At 56.8% G+C, this 19,362-nt stretch overlaps 7 protein-coding genes across 9 annotated transcripts; all 7 read right to left on the bottom strand.

The window, feature by feature from the left end:
• Positions 1–20: 20 nt before the first annotated feature.
• On the bottom strand, positions 21–4,536 carry ABB37_03443 (putative Zinc carboxypeptidase; the record flags this gene model as incomplete). Of its 2 annotated transcripts, none has more annotated exons than XM_015800787.1 (1): positions 21–4,536. In XM_015800787.1, the coding sequence occupies exon 1, from the start codon at positions 2,667–2,669 to the stop codon at positions 21–23; it is 2,649 nt and encodes an 882-aa protein (XP_015660794.1). In that variant the 5' UTR covers positions 2,670–4,536. The 2 variants fall into 2 exon arrangements, with proteins under 2 accessions (XP_015660794.1, XP_015660795.1); XM_015800788.1 differs by having other exon boundaries at positions 21–4,465.
• Positions 4,537–5,083: 547 nt separating this feature from the next.
• ABB37_03442 (hypothetical protein) lies at positions 5,084–7,087 on the bottom strand (the record flags this gene model as incomplete). Of its 2 annotated transcripts, none has more annotated exons than XM_015800785.1 (1): positions 5,084–7,087. In XM_015800785.1, the coding sequence occupies exon 1, from the start codon at positions 6,884–6,886 to the stop codon at positions 5,084–5,086; it is 1,803 nt and encodes a 600-aa protein (XP_015660792.1). In that variant the 5' UTR covers positions 6,887–7,087. The 2 variants fall into 2 exon arrangements, with proteins under 2 accessions (XP_015660792.1, XP_015660793.1); XM_015800786.1 differs by having other exon boundaries at positions 5,084–7,061.
• Positions 7,088–7,406: 319 nt separating this feature from the next.
• Positions 7,407–8,255, bottom strand: ABB37_03441 (40S ribosomal protein S19-like protein). The gene has a single exon (XM_015800784.1). The coding sequence runs from the start codon at positions 8,221–8,223 to the stop codon at positions 7,741–7,743; it is 483 nt and encodes a 160-aa protein (XP_015660791.1). The 5' UTR covers positions 8,224–8,255; the 3' UTR covers positions 7,407–7,740.
• A 1,237-nt stretch (positions 8,256–9,492) lies between these two features.
• ABB37_03440 (serine/threonine protein phosphatase-like proteincalcineurin-like phosphoesterase-like protein) lies at positions 9,493–11,959 on the bottom strand (the record flags this gene model as incomplete). Its single annotated transcript, XM_015800783.1, has 1 exon — positions 9,493–11,959. The coding sequence occupies exon 1, from the start codon at positions 11,368–11,370 to the stop codon at positions 9,493–9,495; it is 1,878 nt and encodes a 625-aa protein (XP_015660790.1). The 5' UTR covers positions 11,371–11,959.
• An 870-nt stretch (positions 11,960–12,829) lies between these two features.
• On the bottom strand, positions 12,830–14,646 carry ABB37_03439 (hypothetical protein; the record flags this gene model as incomplete). Its single annotated transcript, XM_015800782.1, has 1 exon — positions 12,830–14,646. Exon 1 carries the CDS (start codon positions 14,237–14,239, stop codon positions 12,830–12,832), a length of 1,410 nt encoding a protein of 469 aa, XP_015660789.1. The 5' UTR covers positions 14,240–14,646.
• Positions 14,647–15,307: 661 nt separating this feature from the next.
• ABB37_03438 (hypothetical protein) lies at positions 15,308–16,340 on the bottom strand (the record flags this gene model as incomplete). The annotated part of the gene is made up of 1 exon (XM_015800781.1): positions 15,308–16,340. Exon 1 carries the CDS (start codon positions 16,187–16,189, stop codon positions 15,308–15,310), a length of 882 nt encoding a protein of 293 aa, XP_015660788.1. The 5' UTR covers positions 16,190–16,340.
• A 538-nt stretch (positions 16,341–16,878) lies between these two features.
• On the bottom strand, positions 16,879–18,405 carry ABB37_03437 (methyltransferase-like protein; the record flags this gene model as incomplete). Its single annotated transcript, XM_015800780.1, has 1 exon — positions 16,879–18,405. Exon 1 carries the CDS (start codon positions 18,148–18,150, stop codon positions 16,879–16,881), a length of 1,272 nt encoding a protein of 423 aa, XP_015660787.1. The 5' UTR covers positions 18,151–18,405.
• Between the last annotated feature and the right edge of the window lie 957 nt (positions 18,406–19,362).

Below are 19,362 nucleotides of genomic sequence, written 5' to 3'. Positions count from 1 at the left end.
AAAACAAAAAAAAACAATCATTACGATTTCACCGTCATATCCGTCCCCGAAGCATTTGGGCGAGATCGCCGCTTTGTCGCAATCACCGCCGGCAGCTCCACCACGGGAGGCGATGAAGCCGCAACGCCGTTGATGGTGCCGGTGGCCGGAGACCCGCCACGACGGCGTCCGAGACCACCGCCACCATTCGCGCCGTTGGAATACAGCAACGAACGTGGTGGCCCGGTGGGGGCAGTTTGAGCGAGCAGCGCCACCGCCGCCTCCATCGGCAAAAAATCTCGCACGCCGCTGAAGGTGGTGCGTGGGAGCAGACGTGCCTTCTTGATGGTGATCTTCTCCGGGTACTCGTCTCCGTTTAAGCTGCGCATGATGGGCCCAAGAAGGTTGTTGCTAGCTTCGTGACCTGCCGCCTGCACGTCCTTGCCGTGTGACTTGAAGGCCTGCGCAAAGAGCATCTCTGCCGTTTCAATTTGCAGCTGCCGTTGCAGCCACATCGACACCCCGCGAGTCGAGTGATACGGCGTTTGCGGGAGTCGGCTGAGAGGGTTGATGCTCTTCAGATCGAGCAGTGCCACTAACATGGCTCGTCCAGTGTCGCCGAAGGTTGCGGGGGTGTGGGCGAGCTGCAGCGGCGCCGGTAGCACCTTCTCCAACTCCTCAGCCTGCGCGTTAACAAGCGTCACGATGGGGTTGAGTGTCTCGGCCATCACGTGGGATGTCTCGATGGTGTAGCCGTGCACTACGCCAGCCTCCGTGTACACCACGACGCGGCTCGACGAGTCTTTTCCCTTGCCGGACCTCCCCACCGCGAACATGTTCGCCTCGGAGAAATTGCAGCTGCGGAAGTCCAGGTACGGCGTGTTGAGTGAGACGAGCTTCGCGTAGAGCAGGTTCTCCACCTGCGCCGCACCGTCCATGCTGTTGCCGTAGAAAAATGTGCCGCGTTTGTTGGCGTGGGCGTGCATGTCCACGAAGAGCGCCACGCGATCGCCAAGCGACCGCAGCAGTGCCATGACGGAATACGGCGCGGGGTGGCGCTTGCGGGAGGGGGCCCGATACATGCGGTTCAAATCTACGCCGTTTGCGTCGACGCGGCTGTGGCCACGAACGACGCCGTCGGGGTTCAGCATCGGCACCACGTAGAAGACGAAGTTGTGTCGCAGCGCCGCCGCACGGGGGTCGGTGCGATGCACCAGGAAGTCAATGCAGCCGTGAATGAGGTGGCTGCCGGGGCACTCGCCAGGGTGGACGCGGGCGGTGAGGACGACGTACTTCTTGCCGGTGAACGCAAACGGTCGCTCCGCTGTGCGGTTGGTGGCGGAGTGCGGGATGCCGTCCTTCTCGGAAATGAGAGGCGCACGCTCCATCGTCATGCGGCTGCGGTCACTGATCGTCAAGAGCGTCACATCGTGGCCCTCGAGTGTTTTGCAAAGCACCTCGCGGTGGAAATAGATGTTCGTGAAGGAGGTGGCCTCCAGTGTGCTTTTGGAGCCCTTCTCGGCACCGTTGCTTTCGCCCGGTCGTGTCGTCGTAGTCGGCGTCACTGCCGCGCGGGCTTCGGCGGCGGGCTCGGCGGACTGCGAGTGGGTCGGCGCCAATGCGTTGGCCGCCGCCTGGACGCTCAGCGACCGGGTCGCGTTGCTCCTGCGCGCCACCTCCTGCCACGCCAGCAGATTGCGCTGCAGGTGAGTGTAGGAGTAGGGGTGATTGCTCGCGATGTAGATCGACACCACATCCGGGCGGCCTCTGGGCGGCGTATGCGTCACCGGCACCTCCGCCTCGATTTTGTAGTCGAAGGTGAGATTCATGGCGATGGGCTTTTTCTTTTTGGTGGCCTTCTTCCTCTTGCCGGCGGCGCCGGCTTTGCTGGTGGTGGAGATGGAGAAGGCCACGCCGCCGATCCCAGCGCCACACCCGTTCGGGCTACCGCTGTCCCCATTACTGCCCGCCGCAGCATCGCCGTCATTGTCGTCTTCGTTGTTGTCGCCGTCGCTGTCGGCGTCGCCCCTGGCGACTGCGTTGTAGGCCAGCAGCGGGTACTCAGGCGTTTCGGGCATGTTCTCCAACGGCTCCACCTTCGCCTTGCCGGGCAGCCGCGCGTACTCTGGGCGACTCGGCGTCACGGCTGCCACGGGCATCCAGTCGAAGTTGAACATGTTGCTGTGCATCATACCCACGAAGGTGAAGGTGACGACGGCGCCTCTGCTGCCGCCGCGCAGGGAGAAGTGAAACCATTGCCGGTTGTTCGTCTGCCACGGCGCGTTGCCGCAGTCCATGGCGGTGTACATGCGGTACTGCAGCGGCCCTACGCGCTCCACTTGGATTAAATTGCCGCTGTCGAACTGCGACGAGAATTCCAAATTGTCCTCCTTGAAGTAGAACGTGCGCTGATTGTTCGGCGGGCGTTGGAACACCCAGTGAGCGTCATCGATTTCTGCTCCGCTCGGCGACACCGACTTGTCTGGCATCGGCTTTTCATTGGGAGAGGCGGAGGGCGTGCGCCGCGCCTCCCTACCACGGAGAGGAGAGGCGTGTGCTGGCGGCGGTGTCTGCTCCGGGCGGCGATCTCCCCGTTGTGGCCGGCTGCCGCTCTCCTCTTGCGACGCCCGCGAGTTCGACGCCACACGTGGCGGGCGCGTCTTCTCTTCCTTGTCGTGACTCTGTCCCATCCTGTGCGGGTCCTCGACGATCTCTTCCACCAGCAGATCCTTCTCCACCTCTGTCGACGCACTCGTGAGGGCAGCGGCGGTGTTGTCCCCGTCGCGACGGTCGGCAACAAGGCGAAAAGGAATCGACGCTGCGGCAGAAATTGAGTTCTGCGATGAGCCGCAGGAGTGAGTCGACAGGTGCGGAACAGACGTCTGGCGGCAGCTTGGGCTGCGAGTCAGCACGGCGGAGATGCGCTGCGGTGGGGTGCACGAAGACGGGGATGTCGGCTCAGTGGATTGCAACGTGTGTGTCCGCGGCGTGCTCGTCGGGCTGCCGGCAAGGCTGGTGCCAAGAAAAGGTTGAGTGCGGGATCCGGTGCGTTGAAGGGTAATCTGTGGCGCTGGCAACGACAGCACTTGCAGACACGGTGATGAGCGCTGCACTGTGGGAGAGGATGAGGGAGGAGAGAAATTGACCGGCGGTGGTGTGGCGATTGGGACCGGGGAGGAGTCGCGCGCGGTGGGTGCCGGCGCAGGCGGAGGTGCCGTGCGTGGCGTGCTCGGGGGCGGAGTGCGACGACCTTTCTGCGTGCGCTGCGTGCCGCCTTCAAGATCGCGCTCACCCGCAATCGTCGTTGCCGGGGAGTCGCGTGCAAGGGGTGCGGTTTCCGTACTTCGCGGTGGCGTGCCAGTGACCGAGGACCTGCTCACACCACGCTGCCGCGGGAGCTTCTGTGATGCGCTACGGGACTCGTGGTGCGCGGTGGTGGCAGGACCGGGGGGAGGTGCGTGTGGTGCCACGTCGCTGCTGGGCCGCAATGGCGGGGAAGGCGGTGGGGCTCGCGCCGCTGCTGCGCTTTGATGGTTGGGCAGGGAAGCCGCGGTCGTGCGAGCAGCTGTCCTTCGCGCCGCCGTGCTGATGGGCTTCGGGGAGGAGAACGTGCTCTTCCGCCTGTCCGTCCTCCGCGCCAGCGAGACTACCGGTTGAGGGGGAAACCCGTACGCGCTGAGACGGGAAAGATTGTGTGGGTGTGCCAGTCAAAGACGACTGTCGGTCCTTTCCGTGGGATTCAGGCGTACGGCTGGCGCTGTTGTGGTGCGGCATTCAAAAAAGTAGCAAAAGAAAAACCGCCACCGAAGAAAACGCGGAAGCGTAAACGACAGGATACAAAACACACAAAACAAAAACGAGTTGGTGCACAGTAATATGAAGTGGTGAACGGAGACCCGAAATGAAGAACCTCCGGAATCGTATTGCCGACCTCTTTTCCTCTTAGTTTTTGGTGTAGCCTCGTTGGAAAGTGTATAAGAAACCAATCACAAGAGATTGGAGGAAGAGCAACCTTTAAAAGAAAAAAAAAGGAAGGGGGTACGGAAACGCAAGCAGCAACACAGGAAACGGGAAAAATGGCTTCAAAGACAAGCAACAAGCAAACAGACGATTGAAATGAGGTAGAGTTACTTTTGGAGAGCGAAAACAAAAACACAGAATTATGTGAATCACCGAGAAGGAGGGAGAGAAACAATTAAGGTCACATGAAAAGGAAGACCATGCTGAGAAACTGGGGGATCAGAAAAGCAGCGCACGTAGTCAATGAGAGACGATTTTTGCTGGTTCTTAACGCACGCTGTCAGCTCTGAAACCGGAAGGAAAAGACTCGAAGCAAAGAAGAATACTTACACGGAGTCCCAATTTAAAAAAAGAATCTCCTTTATTAATGTTGGAGGGGAAGAGAGTAAGGTGAGGATCGTTTCTCTTTCTGGTGATTGAAGAAGACGAGCAATAAACCAAAAAAGCGCAATGTTTGATAACGCCTTTATTATTGCAAACAGCAACCGTTCAATATAAAGATAGAAGAAAAAAAAATTGAAAAAGGAAAGATTTACTGTCATGATGCGTGAGGACGGATAGAACGATGCGGAGTGGGGAGATGGGAAAAGTGAGACGTATCCTTCGGGTCTGCTCTCCTTGATGTTGTCCCTGAAGAACCTCGCGCGCGTTGCACAACGCCGCAACACACTTCTCGACTGCGACAATAGCTTCTTTCTCTTTTTTTTTGTGCAGTCGCCCACTTTACGACGCTGCAGGCGACAGCTGACTTGCCAGTTTAACAGCTTACGCTTTCGATTCATGTATAGTAATACTACGCTTTCATGCGACTCGACACGTTCACCTCGTCTGTCGAGTGTCTTTTACCTTTTCCGATGGAGTGACAGCGTCATTGTTAGAGATATTACCAAAAAAAAAAGAACAGAATTCAGCTTCCGATTTTGGCTTCGCCAAGCCCCACCTCAACCCCACCTCAGCATCATCAAAGCCACCAACAAGCTCAAGATCAGGAGAAAGCTGCAAAAAAAAGGTCGTGAGCCCTCGAAGTAGCACCACAAATCGCAGTTGTGCACGTGCCTCACCCCTGCGCCAAACGCTTCGCTTCTCAGCTGCCCCACCCGAACCAGCCCTTCTTCTTTGCTTCCTTCGGCTTCGCACCTGACGTGTTGCCGTTACCGCCCTTCTGAGAAGCCGCCACCTCTGTCGCCGCCTCTTCCTCCATCGGGTAATCGACAAACGTGGAGGCGATGTCCACAAAGACCGGCTTGCACGGGGCGGCCTGGAAATCGGGAGGGAAACGCATAATGCCCTGCGCTACACCTACTGTCTCCTTCCCCGCCTCGTTCAAATACCCCACAGCAGCCGCAGTCGCAGACGATGCGGACGGCGACGTCGCCAAGACCACCTCCGCCGCCCCTTGCATCAACCGCTGCTCAATTAGCTCTTGCAGGTCGGCCACGTACGGCCCAGTGGCCTCCCGCAGCATCACCAGCGCATCGCGGTAGAAGGGCATCGCAGTGACCCACGCCTGCGACACACGCCAGCTCTCGCCAGTGTAGAAGAGCTGACCAGCGAGGCAGACCGCCTGCAGCGACTCCACGTCGTCGCGACCCGCCACGCCGGGCAGCAGCTCCATCTCCTCCACGCTGCCCGCGGCGGCCTGGTAGAGACGGACCACCTCGAGGGGCGAGGCGAACTGCGTCGGTGAAATTTCCGACTTCTTCTTCCGTTGCTGCTGCTGCTGCTGTTGGCTATGGTGCTTCATCACCTGCGGAGAGGAGGCGGCGGCGGACCCACTGCTCAACTGCCGGCCACCAGCCCGCAGCGTCCGCTCCGTCGCCTCAAAGCGCCGACTGTACAGCGCGGCGAGAAACAAGGTGCGCCGCAGCGTCTCGTGCGCGACGTGGAAGAGAATGCAATGGACGATGAGCTGATACTCCGTCTTGCCAACGCCTTCCTGCGCCGCGCGGAGGTCCTGCCGAGCGTGGGCAAGAGCGTCGTTGTAGTAGTTGATGCGCCGGTCCATCAAATCCAGCACGCGGTTCGACTGACCCACCGGCACCGGCCCGCGCGTCTCCCGCAGCTTCACCTCCGTCGCCTCCACCTCCACCGCCTGCGCCTCCCGTAGCGCGTCCTTCACCTTGATGCTGAACACGCTCAGCGTGCGGCCGTTCCACGACAGCTGCGAGGCTCCGCCGACCTGCAGAGATACCCCCTCGTCGCCCGTCGCACCGCCGTGAGTGTGAAAGATGGGGGCGGGGTGGTACGACGATGGGTCCTCGCCGAGGCGCTGCATGCAGTAGGTGGCGCGGTCATCGAGCTCGTTGAGCTTTGACGCAATCACGATCCACTGCGTCTCCGTGCTGGTCGAGCGCAGCGCCGCGTAGGTCTCCCGCGCGAGCAGAAACGCCTCCTTCGCCTCTTTGAACTTCCCATGGGCGGCGTAGCAACGGCCGGCGGTGTCTTTCAAGTAGGCGGTGCACTCCTGCTGCACCCGCTCCGACGCCACCGCGTTCGCCACCTCCGTCAACTTCGCGGCCCACTTCACGGACTTGTTGAGACGCTTGCGGTACTGATCCGCCGGCGCCACGCCGCCTTTTGGCTTGTTCGCGTCACCGCCGCGTGCTTCCTTCTTGGCCTGCAGTTGCACCTGCATCGCCTCCGCCTCGGCCCAGCAGCGCTCGGCGTAGAGGGCGAGCAGCATTAAATGTCGCGCATCCGTTGCGTTCTGCACCGTCACCTCCTTTCGTAAAAACCTCTTCTTGTCGTTCGACAGGCTCAGCTGCTGGCGCAAGGCGGCGAGGCGGTTGGTGGTGTAATGGTGGTAGCGCGTGTAGTCCTCGGCGCGCAGGCCGTGCTGCAGCTGCGTCTCCTTGATGAAGAGGGTGAGATCGAAGTCGATCGTCATCGTGAAATTGCGAGCGCCCCTGCAAACAAATTAGAAACAGTGTTTGGGGCGGGGGAGAGAGAACGAGACGAACACCCTCTACTAACTGAGCAGAAAGTCGCAACGTCCAAAAATAGCGTAAACGGTGTGCAGCCTATCCCGCTAGTCCTTATCTTGTTTGTATTCGGTCGACACTAAGCGGCAGGACAGAAGGTGATGACTCGTAAAAGATGAAAGGAATTGAATGAAGGTCGCAAAGAAAGGGGGAGGAAGACGGGGAGGTAGCAAGTAAATTGGAGTGCGAGGCAGAGAACAGAAGTGAAGGAGGCTTGAGGGCCGGCATCTGTTGCAGTCGTACTTCGACCAGCAGGCGCCATGTACGTGGCCGCGTGCTTGACAGTGTATCTTGGGTGTAAAATGGGCGTAGAAAGGCACGTACCGCCCGAACTGAGCTTTCTCGTTCGACGAGCCGCTCTTCGCTCCACCTCCGTCGACGAAGATCGCGCAAGAAGCGGTAGTAGCGGTTTTTGTGTGGGAGTTTGGCAGGTTGAAATGAGTGAAACCAACAAACGAAAAACAAAAGAGAATAGGGTGGCATCCGTATTGTGTGGTGCTTCGCACATGCAGAAGGAAGGGGACAGAGGGGTAGAAAGGGTGAAGAGGACGCGGAGAGGGGAGGCCACTTCTACCGCCCACCCCTGCTGCCTCTCTCCCTCGTCGCTCCTCCTTGACTTCCCTCTCTTGAAGGCTCGGCACCTTTTTTGGTTTCCGAGCGCATCACTGCGACAGACGAGCGTGCACCAGTGCAGTTCACTGCGCCTCAGCTCAGGGAGTCAAAGGAAGGCATGGTCACCTCACACACGGCTATTCGTTTCTTACTTGCTGGCGCCGAACTTGCGGATCTGCACCTGGAAGGCGAGGGAGTCGGCGAACTTGTGGCCCTTGCGGGTCAGGCGCTGGCCGGACTGCGCACCGGGCTCCACAAGGCCGAGCTTCGTCAGCGACTTGCAGGCCCAGTGAAGGGGACCCTTCGAGGAGGTCACGGCGTGCTCCGGGCGGCTGCCGTAGTTCTTCTTGTTACCGAAGCGCTTGCTGAGGCCGCCGTAGCCCACGCCGGGGCGCAGGTAGATGGCGCGCAGCACGGCGGCGCAGCGGATGTAGTACCAGTCCGGGTTCTGCGGGGCACGCTCGCGGCCGTGGGAGCTCTTCATGATCTCCGTGCAGTTCGGCACGAAGATCTTGCCCTCCTGCTTGAAGTGGCGGGCGGCCGTCTTGATCCAGCGCCACGCGCTGACGTCCTTCAGCGTCGCGCCCTTCTTCTTGCCGATGCGGCGGATCTTGTTCTTCGGAGCAACCATGATGCAAGATGAAAAAAACAAAACACCAATCTGCAGTGAGCGAATAAAATTTGGGTTGTGGTCGCAGTATTCATTATAGCGATTGAATAACGTGTGTGGAAGCGGAAAGGGAAAAGAGGGTAAAGAGAGACAATAAAGGCGTCAACGTTCGTTATTCCTCGGTCGTAAGCTGAACTTAGCAGCGCCAACTGAAATCTGCAAAGCAGGTCCTACAACTTGAATGGCTATTTTCTCCTTTCTTCGAACGGGGGAGCGGGAAGAACGTGAGACTTTCCAGTCGAGGGAAGATCTGCAGGATGCTGATAAGAACAGTCCATTCGTTTTTCTACGTGCGCACTTACGCACACGAGGCAGTTGTTGTTGTTGTTTGTTGTTTTGCTGAACGGTTGGCTTGTGATGGGTTGCGCGCGAGGCAACGCGGGCAGCGGCGGCATAGCTCCGATATATATATATATGTGGAACAGGAGAGCGGGAAAAGAAAAAGCAAACAAATAATCCCGTTTCATAGCATTTAATTCAGAGAAGAAAAACAAAGATGTAGCGGTGCGCCCCGCGTTCATTTTAACCAAAAAAAAAGCCATAAACAAGCAAGAAAGTGAAGTGTAGATTAGACAAACGGGGAGCATAGATAATGACGCACTCGCGCGAGACCCAAAAGCGATGCGAGAGGAACTCAACACATCGACAGGAGAGGTCATCTATATACGCATGTAAATCTACATACATATAATCAAAAGGAGTCCTATTGAAAGGAAAGCAAGAAAGCAGAAGAAAAAGAATAAGTAGACTTGAACTGGAGCGCAGAACGGAAACAAAAAGCAGATTGTTTTTCGAGGTTGATAGCGATAGGGCAGCCAGGCAGCAAACCTGCAAAAATAGAAACGCCAAAAGACAACAGTTCGCGAGAAGTAGAGACGGCGGGTGAAAAGAAGTTTGTAAGACGCATCTCTTACCTCCATTCTCGTTCAACACATACGCGCGCCACCCTCCAGCAATGCATTTTCGTGCAGCATCATCCGGCAATACTCTGTGCGCGTCTCGACAACGCACCACCACCACCACAGCAGGTTAGCGAAGAAACCGCAGCTGCTACGCCGTCGCGAGGGACTTTGTCGTCGTCTCCTCGTGGCGGGTGCGACAATGATGTGCATGGAAAGAGAAGGACTGTGCGTGGACAAACTCGGCTGAGACACTCTCACCGCTATGCTCAGCTGAGATCCCTTTTTCATCATTTCCGGGTGACCTGTTCCCTGCGCCAGGAAGGGTGATTTACCGATTTGACGAGCCAAAGTAGGCTTCCAACACAGGGTTGTTCACCACGTTGCGGTTTGGCGGCTGATAGGGACGCGCTTGACTGCTGCTGCTGCTGTTGGCGGCACCGTTCGCAACCGCACCACTCCCACCTCCGCCTCCGCCAGCCGCGTAGAGGTTGCCGCCGCTCGCACTATTCTCCCGTTTCCCGAGCCTCACCTGAGACCCCGGCGTCGACAAGACCCGCTTGAAACTGTCGTAGGTTTTGAACTCCAGCTGGATTTGGCTGCCGCGGCTCTGCGCAGCGCCACGCAACATCGCAATGGCACCCTTGTTCCCGTTCATGCCGCAGTAATTCGGTGCGGAGAAGATGGTGATCACTAGGCGCTCCTGCGTCCACTGGTAGCCCGCCTTCACGCACTGGTGGGCGCGCATGATGAACTGCATCCCCTGCGACTCCGACAGCGCCGCCTCCCGTTTCACCGTGGCGGTGGACGAGGTCAGAGGGAAGCTCGGCCCGTCGCCCCCGCCCTCGTCTTCGTTCTCCTCGCGTGCGTGACGGTGCGGGGGCACATAGCCGTAATTCGCGTCTAGAAACCGCCGTGTCACGTCGGGGCCGAAACTGTAGCCGCAGCCCCGCACGTTCGTCCGACACCCCGACTGCGATTCTGACGGGTCTGACCAGAGCAGGCCATCGATGATTTGGTGGGGCCCGCGTCGTGCGACCGGGCTCGTGCACATCTCCTGTGGCGACGGCTCAGGGCTGCTGCGTGAGCTGCAGGTGTTGCTGCTGCACGCGGAGGTCGTCGTCTCGCACTTCTCGGAGCCGTAGGTCTCGCGACGTACGCGGCGCAGTTGCGAGATGCGGTGCAGTGCCGGACTCAGCCCTCCGTGGGCGCAGAAGAAACGACCGGCGCTGCAACTCACCACGGCGGCGAGGGGCAGCCAACAAAATGTGGCGTTGAAAGACATCCACGCATCCACCGCGCCGTCAACGTTAAAAAGAGAGCCGAAATTGGGGCAGATCAGCGAGCCAGAGGAGCCCGTGGGGTCCTCTTCGCACGCTACATTCCGAATACTTTGTGTTTGCCCCACAGCATTGCCGTCATCGTCCTCGTCGCTGTCCGCCCTCCCCTCCCCGTCGCAGCTGTTTCTGCTCAACGTGCGTTGAATGAGCGACTCCGTCCCGCTCAGCATCAGCTCCCCTTCGCTGCGCAGCACAACAAAGAGTTTTGCTCGACACTCGCTGTAAAAGCCGTAGAGACGGCTCGTCTGCGCCTCCTCGTGATTGCCGCGAAGGAGAAAAACGTGCTGAGGGTACTCAATCTTCAGCGCCAGCAACAGCACAATCACCTCAACGCTGCGCGGGCCGCGGTCGACGTAGTCGCCGAGAAACAAAAAGCGAATGGTCTTGTCCGGCTGCGAGGCGAACTCGCTGCTGTTCACGCGATTCCACGAGGCAGCGGGGGCCGGCGAGCGCGGGACCCCACCGCTCTCCTCACCGCCGGTTTCCATACACACCTCCGGCGACGAGGAGGTCACCGCCGAGGAGTCTCGGACCGGTGCTGATTTGCTGAGCTGCACCGACAACACACTGTGAAGTAAATCGTTGAACTGTCCGTGGATGTCGCCCACAAGCACCAATTCATCATTGTCGCTGACATCTACATCCAGCACGGTCGGCTCCTTTGTTAAGATCTCGCGCGCGTCGCGGCACAACTCGATTGCCTCCACGGCCCCGCCACGCAAGACGTCCATTATATCGATGTTGTTGATGTACGACGAGTCGTAGTAGCCCGCGATGAGCTCTGATATGACCCGAATGTACTTGTTGCGCGCCGGAAAGACCACTTTAGGGTCGTAGAGGTAGTACAGCACATCCTCCGGAGACGACATCTTTGGTTTCCCTTATTGCTTTCGCAATCTATCGCGCTATATATATATAGAGAGAGAGAGAGAGAAAATGTACTTCCAGTACAATCTGCTGGAAATGAGAAAGTGGTAATGCACCGCAAAAACAAAAAAAGACAGAGCTCTCCCTTCTTTACGCACTTATTATCGACTTTATTGAGCGGTGCAGCGTGGATAAGCCAGAGGATTTCTCCGTCTCGTTTCCTCTCTATTCGGAACAAACAAAAGGAGTGTACTTATGCAGTTATTTTCTTCGATATATAGATATAATTATGATGAATTATTGTAAATCGTAGATTACCATCGACATGCACACGCAGCAAAACTCTCAAAGGAGGAGGGGGGAGCGCAAACAAAGTAATTTGTACTTTTCTTTTTTGTTTTTGAAAACAGCAATGAACGACGAAATAATCAGGCGGGACTGCAAGGCAGATGAGATGCTGCAGCAACACTTTAAGACACACCACCCGTCGAATTACACAGTAGGCTATGCGTCCTTTTACTTTCTCTTCCAAGACAGTTGAACTATGAATGAGGAAGAATCTACGCTGCTTTCTCGTCGCTCGGTTTTTCTTGACGGTAACACGACGGTGCAAGGATGCCGTGACCCGTTTGGAGACGAAGGGGAGGGGGGAGAGTGAAGAGTGAAGAGGTGGTCGGGCTGAATGGCAGAAAGCGGGCAGCATGCGCAGCGGATTTGTGCAGCGATGACTGAGGACTGGCTGGGAAAGGGAACAGCGACCCTCGACATGAAGAAGAGTCGCTGCGCAACACACAACCAGGTCGCCCAGTTCGCTGAGCCAGCGCATCAGAAATGAATCCGTTTTTCTGTGTTTGCTGTTGATGTGGTTGCTCGTTATGCATCGCCACGATTAATTGGAGTGTGTGTTGAGCTCAGCAAGTCGCATTTCTTTTCTGGACGTAGCGCACACGCAGTGGAACGCGCGCGTGTGCGATACGCCGCAAAAAACAGCCAGATAGAATCATCCAAACGAGCACCTGCAGATACCTTTTCGTTTTTCTTTCTTTCTTCTCTTTTGGGGGGTAGCTGACAATGTGAAACGATGAGCAGAAGTGACGCAAAGGAAAAAAAGAATAATAATAATAATAATGATAAGTCAAGGTGTGCATTTCGAACAATTCTGAACTGCGCCGTCACACACACGCGCACACACACACACACATCTCCCCGCCTTCGGTACACCGTTAGATGCGGCGTGTCCTGCCTGTGTATGCCTGTTTGCCCAATGCAATTTAAACATAACACACGCATCACCACAAGAGTATCGCAAGTTCTCCACCAGCACAACGCAACGAAAAGACGCGAAACAAAGAAAAAGAAAAAATCGATTACATAAATTCACAGATGGACCAAAAAATCAGCACAGCTGAGAAGCTAAACGAAACAAGATCCGATGCATTCCTCTCGATCAAGCATGCGGCGTCACTCCCCAGAGCTGCAGGTGCCCTGTCTCGCGTGATCTAACGAAAGCACGTGAACGCGGTACTCGTGTAGCTGACGACGGGACGGTCGGAGGCGATGCAGGTGCAACGCCGCAAGGTCCACAGGCGGCGGCTCCGCTTTTCTATGCGCCACGGCAATGCGTAACTTCGCCAGCAGGTCTGCCGCCTCCGAAATTGGCTTCGTTGTCTCGCTTCCGAACTTGGTGGGAGAAGGTGAGTAGGATTCTTCGCTGTCTTTTTCTTCCTCTTCCTCTTCTTTCTCCTCCGTTTTCTCGCGTTTCTCATCATCGTCTGCGGTTTTCGACACGTCCTCGTCGGTGCTGTGTGTGGTGGAGGGGGAACCCTCCCCGTCGGAAGTCGGGGCGTCGTCGTCCTCCTCCTCGCTGCTAGTCTCCCTGCGTTTGTCAGCCACCGGGATCGAGGGCGGCGTCCGCGCAGCGTCGCGAGGCAGCGGCGAAAGAGACGATCGTGCAGCACGGGGTGGTGGATGCGTTGCCGGAGCCGGTGGGGGATGCGCAACCCTATTGACCTTCTTTTCCTCTTTAAGAAGCTCTTCTGGAACCTGCAAGGGTCCGGAGAGAAAAGACGCAGCAGAGCTGCGAGCAGCGAGACTTGTAGAGGGCGATGGCGACTGATGAGGAGCCCGCGATGACCCTGGAATAGAATGGATGCCGTCAGCGTCGGAGAAGAGACTTGCGCTGCCATATACACGCGAGTCAAGTTGGCTAAGCATCGATGTAACCCACAGAGCTTTCGACGAACCAGGCTGCACGCCGCATAACAACAGCGTCTCCTCCGCTGTCAGGGCCACTTCCTCCTCTTTTGCGACTGCTTGCCCTTCGCTCAGTTGCTGCTTGCTGACGGGACTTCGAGTGCCATCACGGCGCATGGTAGGCCTACGCCTGTATCGGTTCGGCTGCTGTATGTCGGTTTGAATGCCGCTCTTCGGTGCAGCCGTTCTCGAAGGCCTCCGGGGTGACACGGCTGCGGCAGCACCAACAGCCTTTACCATCCCCAAATCCAAATTTACCGCCGAGTCATTCGTTGACCGACGCGGCGTTCTTTTGCCTTCCTGCGCGCGAGCCGAGCGCGGTGTCCCCGCTGGCGCGACCGCCGCCACCGACGGTCGTCTCTGCCTCTTGGGTGGCGTCAGCAGATTCTCCTGCTGCGGTGGCTTCCGTTGAGGCGAAACCATCTTTCGCACAGGGGCAATCTGCGGTAGAAAAGAGTCAGCGTCCAGCGATGGATTGGACGCCGCCGTGCTCGCACGTGCCTTGGGAACTCTATTGTTGCTATTAAAATCACTGCTCCGGTGAGGGCTGCGGTTGCCGATGCGTCCGCGCTCGTCGAGGGGCGTGGAGGAGAAGGTTGCTGGTCGTTTTTGGACCATTCGCGTGGGGGCAGACCACCGAAACGGAGAAAAAGAGGGGGATAAATAGGATAACCGTGTGGGACTGCAAGCCTTGGGCTGAGTAAAGGAATGTGTCTGCTATAAGTTCTTTTTTAAGGAGGGGGGGGAATATAAAGTGTGTCTTCGTCAAGAGGTACGCCGTGGCCGTCGCTCGAACTTCCACGTTTCTATCGCGTTATGTATCTGAGCGGAATGCCAACCTTGTATGTGGGAGCAGCTGAGGGACACAGCGTAGAGCAGGTTTTTGTTTTTCCTTGCTCTTGGAGCACAGATTTTAGAAAAAGAAAAAGGACTAAAGAAGACAAGCAGCTGATGATATTCTGCTTTTATTCTTAATCGTGCGCCTCAAAGCTCGTTGGGGCGTCGATGTGCTCAATGCGGCACCTGGCGAAGGGGAGGAAGGGGGGGAAAGGGGGGGGGAGAAGAGGAGAAGAAGAAAAGAAGAGGAAAAGAGTTTGTAGATGAGTGCGTTCTTTTACCTTTGTTGTGTCACGTGGCGACCACGCAAAAGACCGTAGCGATCAGCTCAGTGGGGCGTGTACGCCCCAGCTTTTCTTGTTTCACCGCTCTCCATTGCGCAAACCTTGCTACGATGAAGGTAGATGCGAGACCCTTCTTCACTAGGAGAAGAAAGAGAAAGAGAAAAAATACATCCTTCACGCGCAATCTCACCATCGCGCGAGCTACGAAGAACGGGAGCTGCCAAACATACAGAGCTTCAAATTGATTCTTTAATTTAGTGTTCCTTGTTGTTTATGTTGGGATAGTACATTCATGGACAATGCAAAAAGTGTGGCGTTGACGCCGGTTAGCTATACGTTACATCTGCATCAGGGACTACGGCTGATGCGCTCGCTTCGCTCCGACAAACACTTCGCTTTCTCGGAACAGCCGAGAAAAAAAAAAGGAAGGTGCGAAGACCAACGTCGCAAGCCGCGACAGACAATAAAAAGGGAGGAGGCGGTGACATGTATATATATTGGATGTAAACCACCATCGCAGTGATGAACTGCGGCGTGCTGAAAAAACGGCTGTGAGGTGCGGTGACTATTCGTTGTCTTCCTCCTCCTCCTCCTCGCCCTCCTCCGCTTCTTGACGCCGCCGCTCCTCCCGTGCCAGCCGCTTCGCCGCTGCCCGTGCCAGCCGCGCCTTCTCCTTCTCCTCCGCGTCGTAGTCGCGCATCACGGCGTTCCGCACCACCACGGCGTTCTCCAGGACACGGGCCCACTTCACACGATTGGCGCCTGTCGCCATAATCAAGTCGTTCGCCGCCGTTACCCCAGCCGGTGCACCGCCGCCAGCAACGCTGGACATCATGCTGTACCGCAGCGGCTGACCAGCGAGGTAGAAACGCATCTGTGGGGTACTGCGCACCTCTAACAACGCCAGCAGTTCGTAGAGCTGGCGATGCGCCGTCTGGTGCAGCTGCGCGATCTCGTGCGGGGTCGGCTTCTTGTTCAGCACGCTGAAGGCTGGATCGGCCGCCATCAAAACGTCAATGCAGGTCTCCTCCGCAGCGCAGGCGCAGACGTGAAAGAAGCGGACGTGGCGGCGCTGCACGGCGGTGGCCGCCTTGCGCACGAGGTGCTCCTCGAAGTCCCGATAAAAGTGCCCGCCGGAGGCGCCCCCGGTGTTGCACGCGCCGTCCTCGCTGCCGCCCTCCTCCTCGTCTCCCTCCGCTTCCTCTCCCTCCTCCTCCGCACCGTCCTCATCGACAGTCCCATCTGCGTTCCGCGGCGGCGCCTTCGGGTACGGAATGCGTCGAATACCGCACTGACGGCATATCGTGCTGCTGACGAGGACGCAACACAAATTGGCGGTATCTTGGCCGACCTTGTCGTTGAAATCTTGCTTGTTGAGCAGCATCGTTATTTGCTCCTGAGGCAGCACCTCCACGACGCTCCCCGCATCCGAGCCGTCCTCCTGCATTATGCACGTGCTAACGATGTTGTGTTGTAAACCGTTTCTGTGGCGCCGCGTGAAATGGGGGAAAAGAAACGCTGCCTTCTTTTAGTTGTGCACGTGTGATGCCGTCGGGCAGAGAAAGAAAAAAAAAAAAGAACAGCTGACGCTAAAAGCTGTCATTGAAGTTGATGGGGAGAGAGAGAGGAAAACGAAAAAAAGGAAAGGAAAGCTCAAGTGAAAGCGAACGCCTCAATCAATCATGCGCAAACGACCACCTTCGTTGCAATCGGAAGAGAGATCAAAATGCCTGCCTGCGTGGTCCACGACCAAGAGAGCAGGAAGCAGACAGAGAGAGCACAGTAGCCGAAAACGGCCGAGCGTCTCTCCCAGCGACATTGCCGCTCTAAACAAAGGGCAGTCACATCGAGCTGAATCAGAGAGAAATGAGGGTGAGATCGCACAGGACCTCGCATCACCAAGTCACAAGGTAGCTGCGAACGCACGTCACTGACCCTTATCCAGCCGGAAGTTGCTGTGGTGGTGGCCCTGAAGTTATTTCAGAGACGTTCGCCTCGGTTTATGCGACCATAAAAGAGAAAGAAGATTATGGTAGAGAATAGTTAGATTGTTAATCGACAAAAGGAAGGAAAGAGTGTGCTCTAAGCAATCCATTAAACAGCACCAATGCGTTTCTTTTTTTTTTTTGACTTTCCTTAGAAGCGAGGCTTTCGCTGCCGCATCGTGTACTTCGAGTCTGCCGACGTCGTGTAACCGCGACGCCGGCGCTCCTCTTTCTTCAGCAGCACCCAATCGCGCGAGCCGGTCTCTGGGCGGTTGTCCTTGCGGCGTCGCTTATGCCCATGCGCGGAGGACGCGCGTGCCCGCTTGTGGTGGTGGTCCGTGTCCCGGCCACCGACGTGGACACGCTTGCGGCTGTGTGGGTCACGAAACGGACCTCCCGCGCCGTCATCGTCGTCATCGTCACTGCCGTGGTACTCCTCCTCCCCCTCGTACTCGGAGTCCTCCTCGTCTGCGTCGTCTTCCGCCTCGGTGGTCAGGGCAGGCGGAGGCACAAAACCGCCCGCCACCTGACCTGCCTGCAGCACCAAGTAATACTTCTTCGCGCGCGCCGAGTTGGGGTAGTCAACCACTACGCCGCCGTTAAACCCGCACTTCATCGCGGCGTGGGTGATCATGTGCACCTGCGTGGGATCACTCGGGTAGAACTGAAGGACCGCCTTCGCACCGCGGCGCAGAGAATTGTAGAGGGACTGAAAGAGCGCCAGCAGGCGTCGCTGAGGGACTTCCCCTTTTTTGGTACTGTGGCAGAGCCACTGGAGCACGGAGATGGAGATGCAGCCGTCGAAGGTGCCGGGGCGAAAGGGCAGACCCGCACCGATGTCATTGCGAAGGACCTCCACGACGCGTGGCCCCGACATCAGCCCATCCATTTCCTCTCCCTCCTGCCAAGTCTCTCCTTGTCCTTCCGCGCTATCGTCGACATCCTTGTCGGTCCCTTCCTCATCCCTTTCGTCATCCTCCCCCTCATTGTCCTCCTCTTCCGAGGTGATGAGGCCCCACTTCACGTGACTCGTGTCCATGCGCAAGTTGCTGCTACTCGTCAGCGTCGACTCCGCCTTTTTCGCCGCTTGCCGTTGCGCCTCGCCCATGTCGTAATAGTTCAGCTCATCCTCTTTCGCGATGCGTAGCATGTCCATGCTGATATCCACCCCCATCCAGGCGTGGCCCTGCTCAGTGAGCACATCACCACTCAGGCCACTGCCGCAGCCGATGTCGAGAAGCAGAGCGGAGCGGTTGAGTCCGGTCGGGGCTTCGTCTTTTGGCAAGCTGAGCAGCTCGAGGGCGCGCAGTGTCATGTCACGCTGAATCTTCCGCACACGGGTGCTCACGGTGTACTTGCGCGCTTCAGAGGCGTTGTAGAACACCTCCGGCGGGTTCTCCAGCTCGGGACGCGTAGCGGGCATTGAACTTCACCACGTAGGCTCGGGGCTCCTTCCTTCTTCGGCTCTCTCTTTAGAAGATCGAAGCTTTCGACTGGGCGCCGCCGTCGTCGTGGTGTGCTCGGTGTTTCTTCCTCTTTTAAGACAGGTCGCTCCACGCTTGGTATGCGGAGTACACAGACAAAAAAAGAGAAAAAAGAGCGCACTGCACGGGAGAGACCTGTCGATGGCTCTCCTCAACGTTATTCCCCGTCAAACAAAAAAAGGCACAAAAACCCTTGAGAAAAGGGAAAAAGATGAAGTCATAACGATTTCAGTCAGCGGGAGGGTGTAGGGAGGGCCAGTGAGGGAGAGAGAGAGAATGTGTTGGATAGAGCCGCGCTTCTCCCGATACAGCAGCGAGCCAGACCACCTTCATTTCTTTACTTCCAACGCTGAAGTGCTGCGGGAGAGAGAGAGAGAAGGGCATCCACCATGCACGTGCATTCATACTATCATGATGATTATTATTATTATTTGGCTTTTAACCGCATCTCCTCTGCCCCACGCCGTAACGCGGCGTCGCAAGAAATACGTCCCGTGTGCGCAGCCCAGGCTACCTGCCTACTCGCACGGTACGTCAGTTTCCGGGGCTCCAATCGCTGCGTGGAGTTACGCGTTTTGAGTGCGTAGCTCAGAACAAAAAAAAAAATAAAGAGGAGGGAGGCTGTAAATAGCCATCCCGCTCTTTTCTGGTGTAACGAACCTCGTGCTGGAGTTTTCTGACTGCTTTTTCTTTAAGATCTCAGAGAGCCACAAAGGAGCACTCAAAGACAAGGAACTGCATTGGGAAAAAAAAAAACAGAAACACGTGGGGCGAAAAAAACTTTGAAACCTCAAAACGAAGGAGAACGCGTTGAAACGATCCGCAGATATAAAGTGAAAAAAAAAAGAAGAAAAGGAAAAGAGAGTCTTCAGATCTGCTGGCAAAAGCAAAGAAACAGCATGCGACGGAGAAGCACCAGTCAGTTGTCGGTAGAAGCTTTCTTTTTGCGGATTTCGCTCACATAGACGGGTAGCGCAGGAGCACCGTCCATACGCTTCGAAGCTCGAGTGCAAAAAGCAAAAACAAAAGAGTTTCATTTTTTTCAAAGAAGTGCGAGAAAGGAAATTCCAGTGAAAAACCAAGTGCGTTAGTTACTTAATTAACCTGCTTGGAAAGTGTACATGATGGAACGATGATTTCACAGCTTTACA

This window comes from Leptomonas pyrrhocoris (assembly GCF_001293395.1).
Source record: "Leptomonas pyrrhocoris isolate H10 chromosome Unknown, whole genome shotgun sequence".
In the NCBI taxonomy this organism is placed as follows: domain Eukaryota; phylum Euglenozoa; class Kinetoplastea; order Trypanosomatida; family Trypanosomatidae; genus Leptomonas; species Leptomonas pyrrhocoris.
This window is presented reverse-complemented; position numbering and strand designations above follow the sequence as displayed.

Excerpts from the sequence above, each read along its gene's own strand:
- ABB37_03441 (XM_015800784.1), bottom strand. The coding sequence starts at position 8,223 with ATGGTTGCTCCGAAGAACAAGATCCGCCGCATCGGCAAGAAGAAGGGC.